At 54.7% G+C, this 21,428-nt stretch overlaps 7 protein-coding genes across 7 annotated transcripts; 5 read left to right on the top strand and 2 right to left on the bottom strand.

Moving 5' to 3' along the window:
* Positions 1-504: 504 nt before the first annotated feature.
* On the top strand, positions 505-2,110 carry SPSK_07411 (uncharacterized protein; the record flags this gene model as incomplete). The annotated part of the gene is made up of 3 exons (XM_016734074.1): positions 505-687; positions 766-1,306; positions 1,365-2,110. 3 exons carry the CDS (start codon positions 505-507, stop codon positions 2,108-2,110), a joined length of 1,470 nt encoding a protein of 489 aa, XP_016591264.1.
* An 80-nt stretch (positions 2,111-2,190) lies between these two features.
* SPSK_07318 (uncharacterized protein) lies at positions 2,191-3,963 on the top strand (the record flags this gene model as incomplete). The annotated part of the gene is made up of 1 exon (XM_016733982.1): positions 2,191-3,963. The coding sequence occupies one exon, from the start codon at positions 2,191-2,193 to the stop codon at positions 3,961-3,963; it is 1,773 nt and encodes a 590-aa protein (XP_016591263.1).
* Positions 3,964-4,782: 819 nt separating this feature from the next.
* Positions 4,783-8,204, bottom strand: SPSK_06927 (uncharacterized protein; the record flags this gene model as incomplete). The annotated part of the gene is made up of 4 exons (XM_016733597.1): positions 4,783-5,961; positions 6,089-6,953; positions 7,068-7,439; positions 8,023-8,204. The coding sequence occupies 4 exons, from the start codon at positions 8,202-8,204 to the stop codon at positions 4,783-4,785; spliced, it is 2,598 nt and encodes an 865-aa protein (XP_016591262.1).
* Positions 8,205-10,927: 2,723 nt separating this feature from the next.
* Positions 10,928-12,673, top strand: SPSK_07337 (mitochondrial carrier protein; the record flags this gene model as incomplete). Its single annotated transcript, XM_016734001.1, has 1 exon — positions 10,928-12,673. The coding sequence occupies one exon, from the start codon at positions 10,928-10,930 to the stop codon at positions 12,671-12,673; it is 1,746 nt and encodes a 581-aa protein (XP_016591261.1).
* A 319-nt stretch (positions 12,674-12,992) lies between these two features.
* SPSK_07747 (uncharacterized protein) lies at positions 12,993-14,021 on the bottom strand (the record flags this gene model as incomplete). Its single annotated transcript, XM_016734404.1, has 1 exon — positions 12,993-14,021. The coding sequence occupies one exon, from the start codon at positions 14,019-14,021 to the stop codon at positions 12,993-12,995; it is 1,029 nt and encodes a 342-aa protein (XP_016591260.1).
* A 1,772-nt stretch (positions 14,022-15,793) lies between these two features.
* Positions 15,794-16,603, top strand: SPSK_07892 (uncharacterized protein; the record flags this gene model as incomplete). The annotated part of the gene is made up of 1 exon (XM_016734545.1): positions 15,794-16,603. One exon carries the CDS (start codon positions 15,794-15,796, stop codon positions 16,601-16,603), a length of 810 nt encoding a protein of 269 aa, XP_016591259.1.
* A 2,372-nt stretch (positions 16,604-18,975) lies between these two features.
* On the top strand, positions 18,976-21,116 carry SPSK_07165 (uncharacterized protein; the record flags this gene model as incomplete). Its single annotated transcript, XM_016733832.1, has 2 exons — positions 18,976-19,911; positions 19,980-21,116. The coding sequence occupies 2 exons, from the start codon at positions 18,976-18,978 to the stop codon at positions 21,114-21,116; spliced, it is 2,073 nt and encodes a 690-aa protein (XP_016591258.1).
* Positions 21,117-21,428: the final 312 nt, after the last annotated feature.

Raw genomic sequence — 21,428 nt, 5'->3', positions numbered from 1 at the left:
GTGTACCAGCAGGAATCACCAACGGCGACTTTCGTTCGAATTGCGGCGATCCGTTGACCCAAGCCTTGTTCGACGACACCGTATCAGCGTATCAGTTCGTGACGCGATCGTGACGACTCTACTGCCCCGTCGCGAACCACCCAAACACAGACTCCTAACATCCCATCCGGAGAGAGTGTGTGTACAGTTACACGCCAACGCTCAGTGTTGTGCGCCGCAGAATCTTTTCTCCTCACCCGCCTCGTCGTGAACTGAGTGAGACATCTGCACCGTTTGTACCCTCCTGCTGTCTGCCCTGTCGGCGACGCGATTGGGGGAGAGAGAAGCTGCGCCGCCGAGACAGTCAGCGGCGTGCTCTTGCTGTGTTCCACCGAAACACAGGCGCAACTGCAGCAACCTGTTGCCTTGCAGAAACCCGGCGAAACTCCCCAGCAACTTCCCCGACAGACGAAGCAAGCAGCCTACGTTTGCAGTCTACGGAGGCTCGACCAACACGGGCCGACGATGAATGCGTCCGATATCTTTCGCCAGGGCTTCGTCCCAGGCCCGATCCGTCAACCGCCGCCCCAGCCGAAGTATTACCAACAACCCTCCAGGACTCAACCGCCGCCACAGAGTCGCGATAGCGACCATGACGCTCCGAGTCGTGTTGCCCATACCCTGACGGCATGCTGTCGTTGTCGGCAGGTATGTGTCTCCCATCGGAGACACCATGTTGACCAATTGTTCGCCAGTTTGTTCAATCTACTGACTTGAGTTTCGCAGCGCAAAACGCGATGCGACCCTACCCTGCCCCGATGCCTACCCTGTGAGCGCTCCGGTTCAGTATGCGAATACTACGACAGCACCAAGGGCCGCAAGATCAGCCGCTTTTATGTCGTGAAGCTGCAGGAGAAGGTGCGGCAGTTAGAAGCAGAGCTGGCCCAGTTCACGGAAGAAGACCTGCCCGAGGACAACGAAGACATGATCCGGCCAGGCGGCTTCGTTCGCCTCAGCGACTCCGACGAAACGCCCCGCTACCTTGGCCCCAGCAGCGGCATCGCGATGACTCGGCTTCTTATGGAAGAAGCCAAGCGGTACACAGAGTCACAACGCATATCGGAGCTCATCCCCGAGCTAAACGCTCGCCGTATTGAGCGGTTGACACGCATGCAGAGCATAGCCGGGTTGCAGGGTCGTGCTGGCTCCAGCGTCAGCTCCGGGAGTCTGCGCAAGAAGAGCTACCCCATGATCAGCGCTCACCCGGCTGAGAATCTGCCATCACGCCCCATTGTGGACAAGCTGGTGGAAGTTTTCAATTCTCGAGGTACGCATTCCCACAACACAAGTATGATCTCCGTACATCTACCAACTTATCTGTATAGCGCAGGTCTTTACCCCGATACTCCACGAACGCGTCTTCGCCACTCATGTCGATGAGGTTTTCGACGGCAGCACCGACCCGTACAAGAACTTTGCCGTGCGGATGGTCATGGCCATCAGCCTCCAGAAGCTGGATACCCAGTATGCAGGCCTTGCCGATAGCTACTACCTCGCCGCCATGGAGTATTTCGAAGATGTCATCCGGCCAAAGGACATCAGGACCCTCCAATGCCTCGGCCTCATCGGACAGTACTCCCTGCTCACACCGACGCGCACCAACGTTTACCATATTGTCGGCCTTGGTACCAGGATTTGCCAGCAGCTGGCTATTGCTGACGAGAAAACCATAGCCAGCGGCTTTCAAGTCAGTCCCCTTCAGCTTGACATGCGCCGACGTCTAAGCTGGATCGTAGCCACAATGGAGCTCGGTCTGGCGCATTCCATGGGCCGTCCCAACGGGCTCGCAAAGGGAAACGACCTGGTTGATGTCGGCTTCTTTGCCGATGTGGACGATGAGTACATCACCGAGAACGGTATCCAGGGTGGTCCTCCGTCAGAGAAGAAACGCGTGGCAATCCACTTCTGCAAAATGCGCATCTGCCAGGCCGAGATCCGCCGCGTGCTCTACGAAAAGAAACGGCCAGAACCGCGCAGCGAGGATCACCCTTGGTTCGCCGATATGGAAAAGAAAATCAAGGACTGGCTCGACACGGCACCTGAGAACCCTGCCTGGTGCAAGCCTTGGTAAGCCATTACCCTATGAACCTACTACCATGCACTGAATCCTGTCCTAACCAACCTCGTAGGTTCACCGGGAGATATCATGCTATGATTGTATCTTTGTACCGTCCGTCGCCCCAAGTTCCAAACCCGTCGCCAGCGGCAGCCCTGCGCTGCTATGATTCATCTGCCTATGTGACAAACCTTGGCAGCCAGCAGGTCAAGAAGGCCGCCATCGACATTACTTGGGTCTTCCTGCTCACAATTTACATGTCTTTGAATACCATCCTCTGGTCTGTGTCGTATCCTGAAGTCAGGGGAAAGCATCCCCGCGAGGAGATCGAAGAGCTCATCAACACTTCACTGGATATTGTTGATCAGTGCTCGGAGCGCTGGCCCGGTGCCTCCGCCGCCTCTCAACTCTACTCGATCTTTGCCAAAGCCTGCCTCCAGAGTTACGACACCCCTGATGAACAGCAGCAGCAGCAGCAGCAACATCAACTACAACAGCAACAGCAACACGGTCCGCCGGTGTTTAATACAACGCAATACGGTGGACCTGAAGGATCATATCACTCACCGTCATCAGACGTCGACCCGAGTTCGCCAATCGCTTCCGGAGTTGTGCCGCTGCCGCCTAATGGATCTGCAAACGTCAAGCAAGAGCAACTTCAGCAGCAACAGGCCCCGATTTTTAGCACTCCGCAATTCGGATATATCTTCAATTCCACGGAACCAGCACCGCAAGCCTCCTACACGTATGACGAAGGACCGGGCGCCGGTCAACCTCAGTTCCGTTCAGGTTCCATCTTCCTGAACCCAGCATCTACGGAACCGATGGGCCGTCGATTTTCGTATTTCCCGCCTGAAGGACCGCCCCCATTGACCAACAGCGACAGTTCGCTCCAAAGCGAAGAATTGCCGCAGCCAACGATCGTTCCTGCACTGTCGCCGGCTATGATCACGTCCCCTGAATCGTACATTACGCCGCCCAGCACGAATAAGTTCACCACCACGTCTCCTTCAACAACCATAACGGCAGCCTCGTCGCCGACACCCACACCCACAGTTCGGCACATTAGCCCTCTGCCCGTGGGCCTGGGTCTCTCACAGGGTGTGCCACTACCGGTTCCCATCAAGTTTGAGTCGACCCCCACCGGTACACCTCAAACGCAGCAAGCTCAGCTCAACCAGAGGCGCACGCCTCCTCAACCCATCTCTGTCCCGCCTATGCAGCCCATGCAGCCTGCATATACCATACAGCCACAGCAGCAACAGCAACGGCCCCCTTCGCAAAAACAGCCGATGCTGCACCAACCACGTCAGGCACCGCAGCAACTACCACTGCCCGCTCCCTTGGAGCGGAATGAGCAAACATCCGCGACGGGTGGCGATTGGTTCTCGGCACAGCCTCCGTTCATTTCACCGTATGCGTTCAGTACCATCACAGGGGCCGCTGGCGGCTACATGGGGGACCCCACAGCAGCCTTTTCTGGCTACGGCCTCGGCGGCTTTGGAGGTGTTACCAACCCTCTTAGTCCGTTGACTGGGATCTACGGTGGCGCGCCCGCTGGCTTGGGCGCCGGAGGGACTGGCATTGGCGGCTTGCCAACTAGCCAGCCTGGTTATGCTGGCAACCTCGGCATAGCAGGAGGTGCCGGGGGTGCAGGGTCGGACGGTGGCATGAATGAGGCCTTTGGGTTCGGTGCTGGTGGTCCGGTGAACCCGCAGCGGCAAGGCAGTCTTTCGCACGAGCAGCAAATGGAGCTCATGGACGTGCTGGAGACGGAAGGCATGGGCGACATTGACACGTTCTTGAATATGGGCATTGGTTTGGGCGGTGTGAGCGGCGAGGCTCCCCAAGTAGTCAACTGGCAGTGACCAACGTGCCGGACGGAATTGGAGAAGGGCTGTCCAATGTCTGGCTTATCCACATATTCTTCATTGTAGGATCTTTGTTTTTTTTTTTTTTGAATCGGCATGGATAGATTTGGTCGGAAATGGATTTTACCTCATAGACTTTTTGAATACGATTTTTTTTTATTCGGTTATATTTGAACCCAGACTAGTACAATGAAAAATTGGATCTACGTTTTAACATTCGAGACTTGAAAGTTTTAGTTGTGAATTGATTTGTTTTGGAAAAAAAAAAAAAATTGTCTTATTCTGCTCCAAAAAATTAAGGATAGAAAAATTAAACAAAAAATACAAGAAATAAATTACATGTAACTTACTCAATTTGTGTATGAAGCCGGCACTCACCACACAGCATGAATAAATACTTTATGGCAAGTCAGGCATGCATGAACGTCATTAAGAAAACAGTTTGGTATAAAAGGCTGGCTGATGCTAAAAATAAAGGTCTGGGAACCAACAAAATTTGTAGTGAAAAGCCAAATGCTAACACAAATTGGCACAATAGCAAAAGGTCAAAAAGCAAAGAAAACAAACAAAAACTATAGTTGGGAGTTACAGCTGGTGGCCCGAGCCAGTGGGTTTGTGGTGTAGACAAAGGAAAACGTAAAGACAATAAAACCAAAAAAAAAGAGTAGGTTCGCCGCTTCCGGCCGCAACAAAAGAAAAGTTCTCAGCCATGGACGAGCATGAAATGGGCCATTACGTGCAATCCGTAAGGTAACGTAAAGGAACGAATGACAATAGGTGGTCAAAAAGAAGACGAGTTGGTGACGGCAGCTTGTCTCAACCTGTCACCCGGCGGACCCACAGTGTCGTGGGCTCATATTCGGCGTTCTTGTCGAGTCTCTTGTAGGCACGATGCAGCTTCAAACCGATTTCGTACTCCTCGCGCTGGATTTCGGCAAGGTCAGTACGCAGGCCCTCGACCTTGCGTTTCTCCATCTCGCGCTTGTGCAGAACGTCCGGCGTCGCCAAGAGATTGTCGGTGGGCATAAGTTCCGTCATCTGCTTAATGCTGCGGCCAATGTTGATGCGGCGCTGCGCAAGGCTGGCGAGCTGCGCGTTGAACATGGTGACGCGGTCCTTGGCCGTCATCTCGGGTGGGGCCAGTGGGAGATTTTTGTGAATAGACCCTGCCATGGACATGCGGTCAGACGAGTCCACACCCTTGGAAGCACCCATGAGATGTTTGTTCCGTAGCTGATTGTAAATGGACTCGTCGGGTAAAGCATCTTCCTCGCTACCGTTGCTGTTGCCAATGTAGTCGCCGCCGCCTTCCGTGTCGCGCAAAGGCGAGTGATTTCCAGACATCCACGGAGTCTTGAGACTGATCACAATCGGCTCGTTTCCATTCCTAATGGAGTTGGGGCTCGTATGTCCCATGCGCGGTGGACGCCGCCGGTCCATAACATTGCCATCGTCGCCAGGGCCAGGTAGCGGCTTGGTGAGAATCGGTACTGGCTTCTGTCGTGGCGGCGATGCCTGTTGCACGGGATTGCTTTCGACTTGGGCCACTGGACGGCGTTTTGTCGATTGGAATGGCGGACTAGACCGCAGAGGGTTGGGCACGGAAGGCATCTCAGGCGCATCCGCGTCGTCGAATTCGGCCAACGACTCGTGCACCGTGGAGTTGTAAGTGGTAGCGCTGAACCGGGACGGAGGCTGTGTCCATTCGCTATCTTGTGGGGGAGGGGGTGGTGAGACCGGGGACGAGCCAATGTTGGGATGAGCGCGGTTGTTGTAGTTGAAAGGGTCGCTTTCATCGTAACTGGCCAGACTCTGGTGCGAAGGAGTTGGCTTCCGTTTGATTTTGGACGATACCGGGCGAGTGGACTGCGGCAGCGTCTCTGACTTCAGTTGATGGGATGACGGGGACTCTTGGTAAGTGGGGTCTACAGACATTGGGGGACTCGGGTAACTTTGGGTGCCGGGCGTCGCAGGGGACAATGGCGTCTTGGTGGTCTATGTTTGGGATGTCAGTGCTGAAGTGCTGAGTGCTGAAAGGCCACTACGACGCTGCAGGAGACCGACCGCTCGGATTGGTGTTTCATCCCTGAGTGAACACTTGCAGGGGGGGGGGGGGACTTACAGTGCTAGCAATGTTCTGGCGAGGAGGGGATGAAATGATGGACGGATTTGCAGCAGTGGTGCTGTCTGCAAGTTTGGGCAGGGAGGCAACGCGCTTGCTGCTCTTGCGCGGGATGTTAAGCGGCTTTGCTTCCGGTGTGTCTTGGACGGGCGCAACCAGGGCTGTGCGGCCGCTCGCACCATGCCATGCAGGTCGATTGGACGTGAACGCTCCTGCAGCAGGATCTGTCGATGACGAAAATTCTTTAGGCTGGGATTCAACCGCTGGTGACCGCGGCGACACGGGGTCCTTGGGAGGCAGTGGAGGTTGTGGAGGTTGAGCTGCTGAGGCAGACGATGACGACGGGTTGGTCGTACCAGTCCCCGTCTGCACGGTGCGACGAAGCCGGCTGGCAAAGCTGGCAATGCCGCTGGCCCCCGATGCCGATTTACCCTCCTTAAAGGTCGCTTCTGTCGGGCTCGTCGAATCGACTGCCAGACCACGCGCATACTCTGCAGGTTTAACCTGACTTGGCCGCCCCTTTTGGGAGCTTGTCAGCTCGCCAGTCTGTGGATCCCAGCGAACCTCGCCGCCCTTGTAGCCGCGCTTAGAGGAGGCGATGGAGTTGCTGCGCTCCTGCTGCGTCTGGTGCATCTGTTGCAAGCGTTCTCTTGACTTCGTCTCACGCAATGTCTTGGCAGCGGCGTCTGCCGTTTGTCGCCGTTCCCGCCGCATCATGGGAATGTTGCTTCGCGACGCAGACGGCGGCCGGCCATCGTGGGCCGGTTCCCTTTGTTGAGTCGCCTGCGTCGCAGCCATGTCGAAATGAGGCTCGCTTCGCTCGACGGGGCTGATATCTGGGGCAGTCGGTGGGGGATTATGGGGCCTGTGACTACGGTTAGGAGAGAACGTGGGAAGTGTGTATGCTGTGCCAGCGGTGGACGCAGGAAATACTGGTTCACGTCAAGCCACGCCGGTTTACAAGGGGCTGTCGGCTTACGCTAATTCGGTAGCAGAAAGTTCAGGAGAGCTCTCCGGGGATACTCCGTCAGCGTTCCGGAGGTCCTTGGGCTGCGAGTAGTATAGATACTGCGATCGGGGGTCCTGGTACTGGTAGGATGGCTGCTGCTGATGATGCTGCGGGTGCTGATGATGCTGGTATTGCTGCTGCTGGTATTGCTGCCCGCCTGCAGACTGGCTGTAGCCGTGGTGCTGGTATTGTTGCGCCTGCAGTGGCGGCTGTTGCTGCTGTACCTGAAAGGTCGTGTTGATCGGACTTGGTTGGGAGTAGATGGACGATGCAGGGCGAGTTGCGCCTCGCTTCGGGTTCCTTGCCGGAGGCAGCTGCGAGTGTTGAGACGGAGCTGTGTTTCTGTTTGTGTCGGTCGCTAAGGTTAGTTCGTAATCGAGGAAGGAAAAAAACCCCGAAAGAACTGACGGGGGTAGAGAGGGACAGACGAGGGAAATAGGAGTGATAGATCAAGCACTCGCAAGATCAACAAGCTGGAAAATGGCTAAGTCATTCGCGTAACAAAAAGGCAAGCTGGCAGAGTTACTGAAAGTCCGTTTATTGGCTGTCCGTTCCACTCGCACAGATCAAAGCCACGATGCTGGAGAGGAAACATGAGAAAGACAACATAGGCAAGGATGGGCGGTCGAACGCTGAGGAATTTGGTTGAGGAACTGGCCAACGCCAAAATAGGGAGGGAGATAAGCAGGGACTGGACCGGACAAGGAGATTAATTGCACCAGGGGAGGTTTCTGGTGGAGAATGCGACGATGTTGTGGGGTGTTGAGGGGCCTCATCCACTGAACAAGGGTGCAAAGGGACTGGACATTGAGGGGTGTGGCTGTTGGCGTTCGAAGGTTTAGGCGAAGTCCGCTGCGGTAACCGTTCTTCGGGACGGCCATCAAACAACTTGAGAAACGTAATAAGACGCGACATAAGTACTTACAATTGCTGTTGTTGTTGGAGATGTTGTTGCTGCTGTTGCAAGTATTCTCGTTGAAACTGTTGGTATTGTTGGTATTGCAACTGTTCGTGCTCCTGCTGCTGATGCTGTTGTTGCTGCACAAACTCGCGCGGTGGGAAGGCTGGCGCCGGACCGCCTTGGATGGAATAGCTGTAGCCTGCCATTGTTGATGTGACGACGGTTCAACGGTCGCGAACCACGACCTGCGAATCAGATTCTTGCTGTGTTCTTTTTGGGAGGGGGGTTTGGACTCGGCGTGTCAGTGTCCGTGTGCCAAAGAGTGCCGGAGACTGGTCTGTGGTCCGCTATGGTTTTTCAGCCTTAACAAATCGAGTCGAGATGGGATGGAAGTCGAGAACGTCGATATATATCCTTCGTCACGCCGGCTCCCGAGTCGCCGTTTCCTGACACCGCTCCTTTGGTAGTGTGCTTTGAGCCGTCTGCAAATGTCGTTCGTGTCGACAATGTCCAGGGGAGGTGCCTGTTCGCCTTTGACGTCTCTAACATGCAAATCCCCCCATCGGGCACGGCGATGCACGTCACGGCGCGAAGTTGATGTTTTCTCCGGCTGCGTTGCGAGGCCGTGGCGATCGTGCAGCCGTGTGCGTTCCTGTGTGCGCCTGAGCGTGTGGGGAGACTGGCTGATGTTCTGCCCACCTTGGTTGTGGTACTTTTATCCAGCGATCCCGGATGCCACACGGCACGTCACGACACCAACCGTCTTTTGGAATCTTGGCTGGCCGAGTGGAGGCAAGGGCAAATGGAAGAACAGAATGGTGCCTAGAAGAATCACTTAAGCAAGCGCATGAATGGGCTCAAATTGCGGTCGACTGTCCTCGGCATCCGTTGTTCTGGATCCAAGCCGTTGAAGACGGAGTAGATTTATTTGCGGAGGATCGTGGGGGCGATGCAATTCTGGGTCGAGAGAAGTGACGTAGTGTTCAATGGTCGTGTGTTTCAAAGGTCAAGATGAGAAATGTTTCTGTGGGCGGGTGGGTTGCTATCGGCTTCGTGCGTACGAAAGTAAGTATCGTCAACACTCTCAACGTTGAAATGGGTGTCGTCCTTCGAAACTGTCCGAGGGGACTTGAAAGATATAGAAAAAGGAAAGGTCGCGGGTTGCGTCGTGCGTTTGACCAGGAACCTTGCTTTGTCTTTGAATGCGACAGAACCGAATGTGCCTAATTGAGTGGCGTGCACAGAGTAGCGTCCCTTAGCCTGGCCGTTTTGGTGCCGCTTGTTTGTTGTCTGCAGCTGGTGATGGGCGCTTTTCCCCGCAACACAGCCACCTGTTTGTATGTAGTCTGCCAAGCTGAATGGAGGTGTTGATTCTGAGCTGAGGCGTACAAAGGACTTTGTATCGCGCCGCACTGTTTCTTGGTCTCGTTGTGGTCTAGACTGGCGGTCGCCGCAACAGGTGTAAACAGAGGAGGGAACGCGGACACGGCTGGCGCCGCGAATTGGAACTAGATTAGCACATTGGTTGGCTGTCAGAAAGCGCGGTTGGAATGTCGACGGCCAGGGGCAAATTGATATCCGTTGGCGATGTTTGTTTCGACAGCTTTTGTACAGTGGCTGCGACTTCCACATGTGTTCGAAATACGACCCGTATGCGCGTAATTATGGCAGGAGCGAACGGTGACATATACTCACCTGCGCGAGGCTGTTCATTTCTCCTTCCTTAAAGATCGAGGCCTTACAACAATCCCGCCCGTCGTTTGATTTATGACATAATCTTAGCTGCGATACTCGAGACAAAGTACGGAGTATGAAATAGTCTCCACTGACATGGCGAGATAAAACGCCTGTGCTGTCCTTCCCTCATCAACGGACGTTCACCATCCCTGATAACGCTGCCAGGCCCATGTCCATGCTGGCGTACATGTACGCGCAAATTGACCACTTGTCCCAGTTGAGAGCGGTTCCTGTCCCTTTTTTGACTATTCATTTTAATTAATTATTCAATTAATTAGTTCTTGTGTTTTTTTTATTTCTTTTTCATCTCTTTTTATGTTTGTTTTGCAAACTGGACATTGTCCCTAATGGCTAGTTGACAACCGACGTGAGATGAGTATCGCAGACTGAACTGCTCGACCTTCACGAATGATGTGACTGGCCAGGAATAAGGCAGAGGTGGCCCACCAAGCCAGCTCTTGGTGCGTTTCACTTGGAGCTGGGGTGCGCCAATTTGTGTACACGTCCGTAGATCCTTTCTGCCAGCGGACCCAAGCGTGTTTCAAGGCCCTGCATGAAAGGTATATGGTGGCACTTTGGCGCAGCCCTGCCCAATAATCAAAATGGCAGGGAAAAGGAGCAATGTAGCATTCGGCCCCCTTTTCTTCCTTCGATTTCATCCCGTCTTTTTGTTCCCTCTGAGCTTCGACGCACGGTGTTGTGTTGCACTGTTAGTAAACACGAGATAAGCCATCGAGTGTCGCGACAGGAGCGTAACCACTTGGAGTCACGTGAATTTTTGCCAACAAGCTGGATGAAGCTGTCGCGCACATCGCCGTGGTCCTATATTGATATCTGCGACACACAAGCGAAGCTCTTGAATCTCTTGAAGCACACATTTGTATGTCGTTCCTGTTTAGTATGCTAGAAACGCCGGAAGTGATTTGGTGCCTCACGGGGGGCATGAAGCATGTAAATGTTAAAGACCCACCACTGCCAGCTGCTGTCAGCTGCCCCACATGGCCCCGCCACTGCCACCTGGGACAAGGCTTCGTTCCTGACTTTCCCGTTAGCTGAAGTGCGATGTTAACCGGCGGATGCTCTGAGTGACGTAGGGCGCCGCGTTTCCTCGTTTTGATATTAAGCTCTACTTCTTGGCAAGAGCTTCCACCCGACAACTGCCGGGACAAGGCTATGCTGCATCGGCTGAACAATGAAGGGGCGCGATGACCGTGTTTCTGTTGGAACGGGGACCGTCAGAAACAGTGGCAACAGCAGTCCCAACGCCCATAGCGACAAGACTGGAGCCGGCGGCACAAACGACGGCATCTATGGCGGCGACATCTACCCCGGCGTTCTCCCTGCAGTCCCAGCCGACGGCGTGCCGGTCATTCCGAACAAGGACCGCCGCACCGACGCCGCCACTGCAGCGTCGGCCGCTGGCGTCCGGGCCCTGTCGGCGCAGGCACTGCAGTTCTACTTTCGAGCGCCGGTCAAGGCATTCTTCCGCACGCGGGTCGACTATCTGGCATACGCACGCGGCGCCAACGGCGGATTCGCGGCGAGCGGTGCCGGCTCATCCTCACGGCTCTGGGCATGGCTCAGCGGCACGACCCCGGGCGTGTTGACCCTGGCCATCAAGCGGCACGGCTGGTCCGTTGTGCCCGACCAGGTGATGCCGCCGCTGATGGCCAACATTGGCGTGGCGGCCGTGCTGTACACAAGCTACCTGCAAATCCTGGCCCGGCTCCACCCGGAAAGCGGCCAGGCGCGCAAGCGTGTATACCCTCCACCGGCACCAATGGAGACGTTTGTGGCTGGGTTTCTCGCCGGAAGCATTCAGAGTCTCGTGGCGGCGCCGCTCGACGCCATCCAGGCACGCTACGACCATCGGGACGTGGCCGCGGACGCTGTCGGCAACGGCAACGGCAAGGGCAAGGGAAACGGCAAAGGCGCTCCTCGGAGCATGTGGGCCTTTAGTGCAGCCAAGCTGCGCGAGATTGGGCTGCGCGGTATTTTTGCCGGCTGGGGCCTGTCGTTTGTCAAAGACAGCTTCGGCAACGGCGTGTTCTTTTCCGTGTTTGAATACGTCAAAGCCCAGAGCTACTACAGCTTTGTGGCGTACTACTACGGCGCGCTCGACGGGTCAAAGATCATGGAGCAGCAGATGCGGAACCAGACAGCGGAGCGGCGGAAGCAGCAACGACAGCAGTGGGTGCAGGGCCAGGTCAGTGGTCTCGAAGCCCGCGTCGAGAGCGCAAAGCACACGCTCCATGGCGACAAGGCGCACAACACCGACCAAGAACACACACCTCACCAGCACCCGCCGATACCCCTGGTCCCCAAGGCATGGGCGGAAGCTCGAGCAAGGGAGCGGGCAGAGAAGGAAGCGGCCATGCCTCTTGTGATCCGGCCTCACTATGCGCTGGAGCCAACATTCTTGCTGCTGGCCGGGGTCAGTGCTTCGTTTGCCCAGCAGGTGCTCTTGCATCCGCTCACACACTTTCAAGTTGTGCATTGGGACATGCTGGAAGATCTCGATGCCGCAGTGAAGGCCGACCGTGAGGCAGCAGCAGCACGGGCCGCTGCATCCAAGTTTGCTACTACAACGAATGGCAACGGTGGAGCTGCTGGCGGTGACGGCTCGGGCAACGGCAGTGCAAACACCAACGGTTTACGCAATCGCCTCGGCCGCGTCTTCCGCTTGCCAGGGTTCCATTTCATGCGCACATACTACCACGCCTACTTACAAACACTGAGTACATGTACCGACATGGCGGCGGCCGAGGGCCGTTCGCTCATGTCATGGCTCTACCGCGGATTTTGGTGGAATACCATCCGGCAGGTACCGAGCACAAGCGCCGGCCTCATCATTTTTGAGCTGTTGCGGCGAAAGTACGGCATGTCTGGGGAGGAGGTGCGGATCAGCCAGGATGGCTATGATATTTTGCTCCGCTAGGAAGGCGACGTGGGGGTTTACTTACTCATTCTCTACTATTTTCGGTTACTATTGGGCTCTCTGCTCTTCGCTTTTTTTTTTCATATCCGGACGGCGTAACATTAGACAGCGTTGTTTTTATTCTGGCCACAAGGTCAACCTTTGATTTCCGTCATCTCTCCTGCCTCGATATAGTACACATAGCCTAACTACCCTGTAACTTCATCTCCCCACCCAACTCATATTGAAGACAAACAATCTGAACCATGAAACCATATATGTCAGCCATGACCATCGTCTACATGTGTCCATTGGCACAGTCATCTCGCCCTGACCCAACCTAATCGTCGTCTGTGCTGTCACCATCTGCCGGTGTGCCAATGGGATCTACCGGCTTGGTGGGTTGGGTTGGCACTGGTTGTACCGATGGCTTCGAGCCAGAGCCTGTCAATGCGGGTGGCAGAGGATGGAACGTCGGACTGTGACTGCGGTGGATGGAGGATGTCAGAGGCGAGTCTGCAATGGTAGGCGAACAGCCGCTGCCGGCACCGGCGGGCAAGCTGCCGGATACTGTTTCCGTCACATTGACTGTCTGTGTAAGCTCGATGGTACTCGTAGACAAGGCAATGCGTGTCAAGTTGACGGTGGCAGTTGTTCGCACTGTTGTGAAGACCGTTTCCGTCGTTGTCGCCGGTCCCGTGGCAATTTGCGTCGTCGTGTCGGTTTGAATCACTGTAGACGTAGTGTTGACAGTCCTTGTGAGGACCACGGTCGACGTTGCGCGGCACCCGGTTCCAGCCCCCGTGGCAGTCAGGGACGTCGACGAATTGGACCACAGCGGAGTTGGAGCATGCGCCGATGGCGCTGCTGTGGCGTTTGTGGCCGCGGGGATGGTCTCAAAGATGACACTGGTCCGGAAGAACGTGTACGTCTCACTGAACCGCTCTGTTATAGGCACAGCCGCAGTTGTCGACGTGGCAGCATCCGTCGGCGTGACCTTGTCTGTTTGTGTCTCTGTGACGGTTGACGTGACAGTTGCGGTGGATGTGACGTTCGCGCGCACGGCACTCGTCAGTGTGAGCCATGTCGTCTCAGTGTCTGTTGTTTCGAACGTTTTTGTATAGTTCAGCGTGACGCGCGAAAAAGGCACATCGGGCGCAAGTGGTGTTGTTGGAGTTGGAGGGATGGTCGGTACAGCATTGCTTGACTTTCGAAGGATTGTCGTGGTCTCAGTCACGGGGGAACCTTGTACCTGGTCTCGGCCGAGCAGCTGAGGCTGTTGTTGTCCGTTTGGTGCTGCAACTGTGAACTGGGCAAGGCTGATTACACAGATCGCAACACAAGAGAGTATCCGAGAAATTCCTGCCATTTTTGTCATGTTTCACGAGGTGCAAACAGTCCCAGGCGTCTAGATATCAAACAAACACCAAAGCAGGTCTCGCCAAGATGATATTTTCATATGTGGAAGATGGAAAGCACACAGCACGTCCTGTCTCCCATGTTCCATGTTCGGATAGTATGCACTTTTAAGGTATGGGAATCGGTTCCACTGGGAATTTACCTATCTCGAAGACGGGATCCTCGCCAAGATAATGTATATGCTTCATATCTGATCAGTCCGTTCAGGTCACCGGAGAGGGACATTTGCGATATAGGATTCGGCGTGCAATCGATAAACTCGAGCGGCCATTTGAGAAACTGCTCTCCTAAAATTGCTATGGCGACAGAGGGCTCTGTCAGTTTCATCCCATGTTTTCGGGATCTATATTGATGGCAATATGGGCAATTTGAGACGTGCTTTTTTCCGACCACAACAAGGCCAGGACCACAATTTAGAAGAAGCCTGACGTAGTGCGATATTGCCTGAAACAATGAATATAGTATTATGTTAAGTGTATATAAACAAGTCGCCGGCAGGAACACGGAACGCACTTACAGCCGATCGGACGTGGCAGATGGCCCGATTGCGCTTGGATCAGCCTAAGTCTGCCAAGCTTGACAAAGTCTGCCCGCCACGGCTGAGTCTGTCGATCGCTGATGGCAAGGTCATGGCGGTGACCGCAAGAAATACGTCGTATGCTCAAAAGACCCACAACAAGAGCTCACGCCACCGACTGGCCCTGCCACAATCGCAACTATCTCGTCCTCCAGCTCCTCGGTATTCGGCACCTAAAGTACTCCGCCGGCGTGATGCAGGGGCAGGGGATCGAGGGAAGCCGAGAGGAGGCACATTTTGTTGTTGAATAGAATAGGGAGGAAATTGGATTATCGGGTATGTCGACGACCGTCGTTTTGTCTGGTAAGAAACGTTGCTCGTCTGCGACCTATAATAAAGGCATAAGTCAGCTGTGGACTGTTTCTCTAATAGCGAGACACTGGACTCCCAACTTACAGCAGTATTGGATCTAGAGAGCAGCACAGCTCAACGCACTCTTTTTCTGTGCTCCTTATTGCACGCCCATATTTTCCTGCATTCCAGACTTCACATCCACTAGGTGAGCCGGACTCGAAAACGATTACGACGCACCGTTGGTTCGGATTTATGCGTAGTTTAGGTCAGCATAGCGTCGTTAGCCCATGCTTGAGAACAAGCATATATCGTCTTGGAGGTACCGTACCCTGTATGTCGAACTGACGCTAGCGAATACGGGTACGACTACACGATCATATTGAGTACGACCGTATTACACCGCACCGCAGACCGCGCCTAACACCGGAGTACCTAAATTTGTCTCCGGTATGCTGGCGCCGTTAGCAAACAACACGAAACCGGAGGGGAACAGGAACACAAATAGAATGAGGGGCTCAGAAGACAAGGGTAGCTTTGGGAGCTGATTTTTGTACCGAATGACGATGCTGCTTGCTTGCCAAGCACCAGAAACAAGTACATCCTCCTTGACCAGGATGTAGAATCCATTCCGTTCTGGATGGCGGTGTCCGGCTTGTAGACGGGGCTGACGACCTATGGAGGTATAAAGAGCGTTGTAGATCCTGCTCTTGCCATTGTTAAGACTCTCTCGGCTCGACCCGTACAGCCAACAGACACAACTTCTCCAACTTACCTCATCTTTTCTCTTTCTTTGCATCTCCATCGCCCCTGACTCTAGTCCTTTCTCGACCGCCTATAAACCAATCGGCACGATGGCGTCAACAAAGCTGTCCGTTATCGTCACTGGTGCTGCTGTTGGCCTCGGCAAAGCGATTGCCGTGGAATTCCTAAAGTGTGGCTGGCAGGTGGCCCTCGTCGACATTGCTGCCGAGAAGCTGGCGGCCACCGTCGACGCGGTCAATGCGCTGGGCCATCCTGGCGAGGCCCTTGGCGTCGCGGCCGACATCACCGACGAGGCGTCTGTCCAGTCCGTCTTTGACAAGAGTGTGGCTGCGTTCGGCCAGGTCGACGCGCTCGTCAACTCGGCGGGCATCATGGACAAGTTCCACGCCGTCGGCGAGCAGGATGTGGCGCTATGGAACAAGGTGCTGGACGTAAACCTCAATGGTGCGTTCCTTCTGTCGCGGCTGGCGGCGCAGGAGTTTTTGCGGGAGGGCCGTGTTGTCCGCAACGGGGACGCCTCGGGCGAGGTCAAGACGGGCGGTGCGATTGTCAACATTGCGTCGATTGCGGCGTTCCGCGGCGGCGTGGCCGGCGTGGCGTACACGACGAGCAAGTATGCGGCGATCGGCCTGGCGACCAGTACAGCGGCCGCGTACGCAAAGCAGGGAATTCGATGCAACGCCATCTGCCCCGGCAGTATGGAGACGGCCATTGCAGAAGACTTTGACTACAGCAGCCTCGGCCAGCAATTCGCGTCAGTAATGAAGGTCAACGAGATGTCTGTCGGTTTCTCAGACACCGGGCGGCTGGGCCGTCTTGTCTTGTTTCTGTGCGGTGAGGACGGACAAGACATTAACGGCGCTGTCATCCAGGTCGATCGTGGCTGGACGTCCATCTAAGGTGGCTGGCCGTAATTGCCATTTCCAGTTCTGTCTTCCCTCCGTTGATCATCTTCCAGTCGATTGCTTCTTGGGTTTGCCATTTACTGGACTTATTTTGATTATTTATTTTTGGGAGGCACTTTCTCGGAAACGAAGCTTTCGGGTGGTAGAGGGACTTCGGTAGGACCAACACGAGAATGTCGAATCGAGGATAGGATCATGGAGGCTTCGGGGAGTTGTGTCGAGCTCTGTGAGATGAGTACAAGATCTGGTGTATAGATTCCAATGGACACTTTGCAATAGAAGTGATTTTCTAGCGAGTGCTGGCACTCTTTAGAAATCAAAATCAAAACAAAATCAAAAGGAGCCGTGCACATTTGGGCTTGGGAACAGACGAGATTCCACTCCAAAATTGTCGTGCACGTCTCCAGTGCCAGTCAATCGACAACAAACCCTCTCCGTCACCGTTCGCAACTCTGTTTGTTTTCATCGTATATACCGACGATGTGCCTGTGTTAGTCAAACAAAAAACGCCAGAACTGGCTCCCAACACATCCACCACTCGTCCATCGTTCGCCTCTATTATTTTCTTCCATCCTTCTCACCTCTCCGGACTCCTCCCTCTCCTTATCAGACAATGTCACGTGCGACGTGTCGCCGCGTTCTGTTTTCAAAAATGATAATAAATAAAACGAGAAAGAAAGCATAGCAACCGCACCATTTTTTATCAGCCACCTAGCCTCGAAAAACAAGAACAGACACCCCCCCAAGAGCCCTACGCGTAGCTAGGGGCGTATCCTTTCAACGCGAGAGGCGACTCACTTACCAGTTATGCCATAAACACACGCCCCTCTACTTGGACGGGGCGATAGAGGTACATCGGTACCTGATAGCTAACAGATTGCCGTGTCTCCACCACTGTCTATTGTTCTGTAAACTAGCAAGCCCTCCGAGACGCCTCTTGCAGATGTACTCTTTTAGAGGTGCACAAAATTTAGTGCACAGCTGATGATGCTGCCGTGAATCCGTGAAAGGCACCCGAGACAGATGGACTCCCCAGAACAAACTCAGAACGAGCTGCAAGCTTGCGTTTGACATGGGATTATAATAGCTTAATGGGAGCTCATTCCGCTGATAGAAGTCCTACACCAGTCTGCTGTCTGCTGCGTCCATTGTGTATGCTCGTGATGGGCGAGATACCTGCACGTACCTGCACAAACGTACATGCAGCAAAAGAGAGGCGGCATCATGGCATCGTGTGATGACTGCAACGAAGAGGAAACATCAGACCCTGTCATACGACCACATAGTCTACGTCATCACCTTCCACGTCGCCACTGCACGAGCAGAGAGAGAGACTATCCTGCTCCATCGTCGTCGACGCACATCGAGATGAAACATCGAGAAGACGATGCAGCTCCAGAGGAGAGTATGTTCGTCCTCTGGCTGTCCAGACTACCCCCAGGAAACATCTCATACATCATCGTGGTTTTGCGTACTTTCCGCACCGAATCCTCGTATACTTCGTAGTGCACGGCCAGTGCAGAGTGATCCAAATCTATCACAGATACTGGCACCCGCCAAAATCAAAGGGGCGAGAGGAGCTTCTCCGGCCTTTATTCGTGGGCCCCCTTTCGCGAGGAAGGAACAATAGAGAGCTCCTTCCGCATGAAGCGTCCTCGATGTCCCACTACGCCACCCGCAAAGGTAGTCTCCGTAGACGCACTCGTGCCTGCCTCTTTTGAACGGCAGCTGCCTTTGCGCAGAACCTGACCGGATGTGCGCCCTTCCGAATAAATGCGCGCAGATGCCCTGCCATGGCTGCCTAATATGCTCTTTGCGCGTCTTCCTCTCCATCTCCTCAGGTTCTCTTCAGATCGTCGTCAGATTTTGGCTGTGCACAGGGCGTGAATCTGAGAAATTGACAAGAGTTTGCAGTCATTTTTTGCCGACTTGGGCTTGCCTCTCCTTTTAGCACGTCTGCGCATTTTTGCACTCTTTGACTGTTGTTTACTGCACTTTCTGCACACCTTATGCCTACTTGGTCCTTTTTTTTTTTTTTTTTTTTCCTTTGCGGCTCACATATAATCTGGCCGTTATTTTTTCTCCCTCTCTCCTTACCTTCTTCTTTTCCCACCTCTCTTCTTGTCTTTGACAACTTTGTCTGCCAGGATCCTTCCTGTTTCCTTCCGTCTCTCTTCCGTCTTGTGCTTGAGAGACAACAAATCAACAATACAAATTTCCTGCACCCCTATTGTCTGTCAAAGGGTAAGCCATCGTATCATGTCGTTGCATGTCAAGCGTCTCGCGTTTGTTCTTTTGTTCGTTTGTCCGTTTGGCTGCTAACAACTGGTTTTTGATTATAGTGCCAAGACCAGAAAGCAAGCACAATGGGAGGTATATTCACCCTCGATCTGGGCGATGAACCCGGCACACCGCCGTCGGTCCGCTCTTCCGTCGTGTCCATGACATCGGACCAAGACCCGGTTGTGTCTGTCGCTGTCCCAGTCGACATGAAGCGTGCCGATGACATTGCCAAGGGCCGTGTTGCCCGTCCCATCACTATTTCAAACAGCATGGGAGTGATGCGTAACAGGTCCGCTGCGGCATCGGCCTCTGCTATCCTCGGCACCGTCCTCTCTGTCCCCCAGGCGGACCTTGACGTCGCTCGTCTCTTTGAACAGCGTGACGGCTCGGACAGCGACGAGACCATTGACTGCGGACATGGCTACCCTCGCGGTGACCGTGTTGCCCCGTCTCGTGAAGAATTGGCCGAGGAAGCAGCCAAATGGCAGTATGATAAGCCAGTTGTCTCTCCCGAGGACCACCTGCACGAGGTGGACGGCCCTGACGTGACGGTGGGCATCGAGTGGGAGTTTTTCATTGACCCTCAGTCCAGCCCCTACGGGGACATGGACAAGGTGCCCGACACTGGCTATCCCGCTCCAGTTGTCACGAGACCGGGCACGATCGAGAACCTCCCTCAAGTGTACCATGTGGCCAAGGCTCTCAACGATGCCAACATCCGTGCGGCCACCCGCTGTGAGGTGCAGTATGCCCTTGTCAATCCCACGTATGCGGCACTCCGCTTCCCGGATGTGGACCATCTGAAGATCAAGAACGACCGCTTCAGCGAGTACTTTATCGTTGGCGTCGATGCCAGTGTCCGGGACGACGGCCTCAAAATGGAGAAGGAGAAGTGGAAGTCGGTCGAGATCGCCTCGGCTGTTGTCACCGCAAAGCGCCTCGGAGAAGTCGAAAAGGCGTTTGAGATCATTCTTGAAACATTCCATGTGAAAACGAATGACAGTTACGGGCTTCATGTCGTACGTGTTCTTCTGCCTACCTTATCCCTTTTCCCTGAAAGACTCGTCATCTTGCTAACAGAACCCAGCACGTGGGAAATGGCACGCAAGGATTTTCAAACGTTTGGATGCGCTCGACCGCCGCCCTTGTCTGGGCCGCCGCGCCTCTGTTTGACGGTTTCCATCCCGTCTTCCGGGGCCCGTGCGACGGGCACATTCGCAGCATTCGCTACTTTTCCGAGGCTGCCACTGACGGCCAGACGCTCCGCGTTGACGTCGGTGACGAAGATCCTGGCAACCTGCCCATCACGCACACCTTTGACGTGGCCAAAGGCGCGGCCATCGCGTACCACATCCCCAACGTGCGTCCTGGCCGTCCGGACGTCGCCTATGAGTTTGGTCCCCAAGCTCGCGATCCCTTGTCCCGCCCGCAAAAGATGGGTGTTCGCGAGGCCGCTCCCATCCAGGCGTATTTGGAACGGGATGGGCTTTGCCCCCAGTGCCCGGCCGATCCGCACATGGGTTGGCATGGTGTTGTGCGGTTCCTGCACTCGCCGACGGCGCGCAACACGCTGTCCCTGCTGAGAAACGCTGCGACCATGGGTGGTCGCATGAACTATAATTTTGATAATCTGCGGAGACAGTCGAACGATGCGTGCACGCGGCCGCGCACCATCGAGTTCCGGCAGCACGCCGGGACGACTGACATTTTTGCCATTACGCACTGGGCACGCGTCTGTGCGGCCATTGTCAGCGTCGCACGTCCCATCAAGAAAGCCGTGGACGCCTCGGACAAGAGCATCGCCAGCCCCAGCGTGGCGGAGGACGCCGACCACGGGCTCGCCAACAACCCCAAAGTGGCCGTGCTCGCCCACAAGGCCATCGAGGGCACGCTGCAGCAGACCACCTATGATGTCTACAACTTCATGGTGGACATTGGCGCCATCGTGTCGTTCCACTACTACCTCCGTGGCTTCCCAGTGTACAACACGCTGGGCTCTGGCTCAGGCCAGGCGTCTGGCCTGCTGATTGCCATTCGCGACAAGCACAGAATTCCTGCCGACCGTCTCCGCGGCAAGCTGGGCGTCCACCAGGTCAAGGGCGCCATCAAGCGCCGTGCTCGCCGGGCTGGCCGCGCTGTCAAGGAGTTTGCCGCGGCGGCCGCCACTGGTGTCAAGAACAAGTCCACGCTGGCTTTTCAGACCATGAACAGCTGCTTCAAGTAGCTCGAGGCATCGTCCAAATACGTTGTGCTCTGCACACGACGGAGTCGAGTTGCCTTTGTCTTTTGAAGGTGGAAAGCTTGACTTGTTCGTTTTTTTTTTGGTGTTTTTTATACACACCCACTCCACTCATTGATTTGCACAGCAGATGCACCGCTTGTCTCGTTTGCATGTTTCGTCATTTACTTTCTTTGTCTTTTTCTTGTCAAGGACAACTCTTTGAATGTTGCGTTGTCATCAGATCTGGCTCACCCACTTTGTTGGGGCGATGCCCCTGCCTTCATTTTCTGATTTTGTATTGTTCCGTGCAACACT

Source organism: Sporothrix schenckii, assembly GCF_000961545.1.
Source record: "Sporothrix schenckii 1099-18 chromosome Unknown Cont41, whole genome shotgun sequence".
Taxonomy (NCBI): Eukaryota; Fungi; Ascomycota; class Sordariomycetes; order Ophiostomatales; family Ophiostomataceae; genus Sporothrix; species Sporothrix schenckii.
Note: the sequence above shows the minus strand (reverse complement) of the source record. Positions and strands in the feature narration are given on the sequence as shown.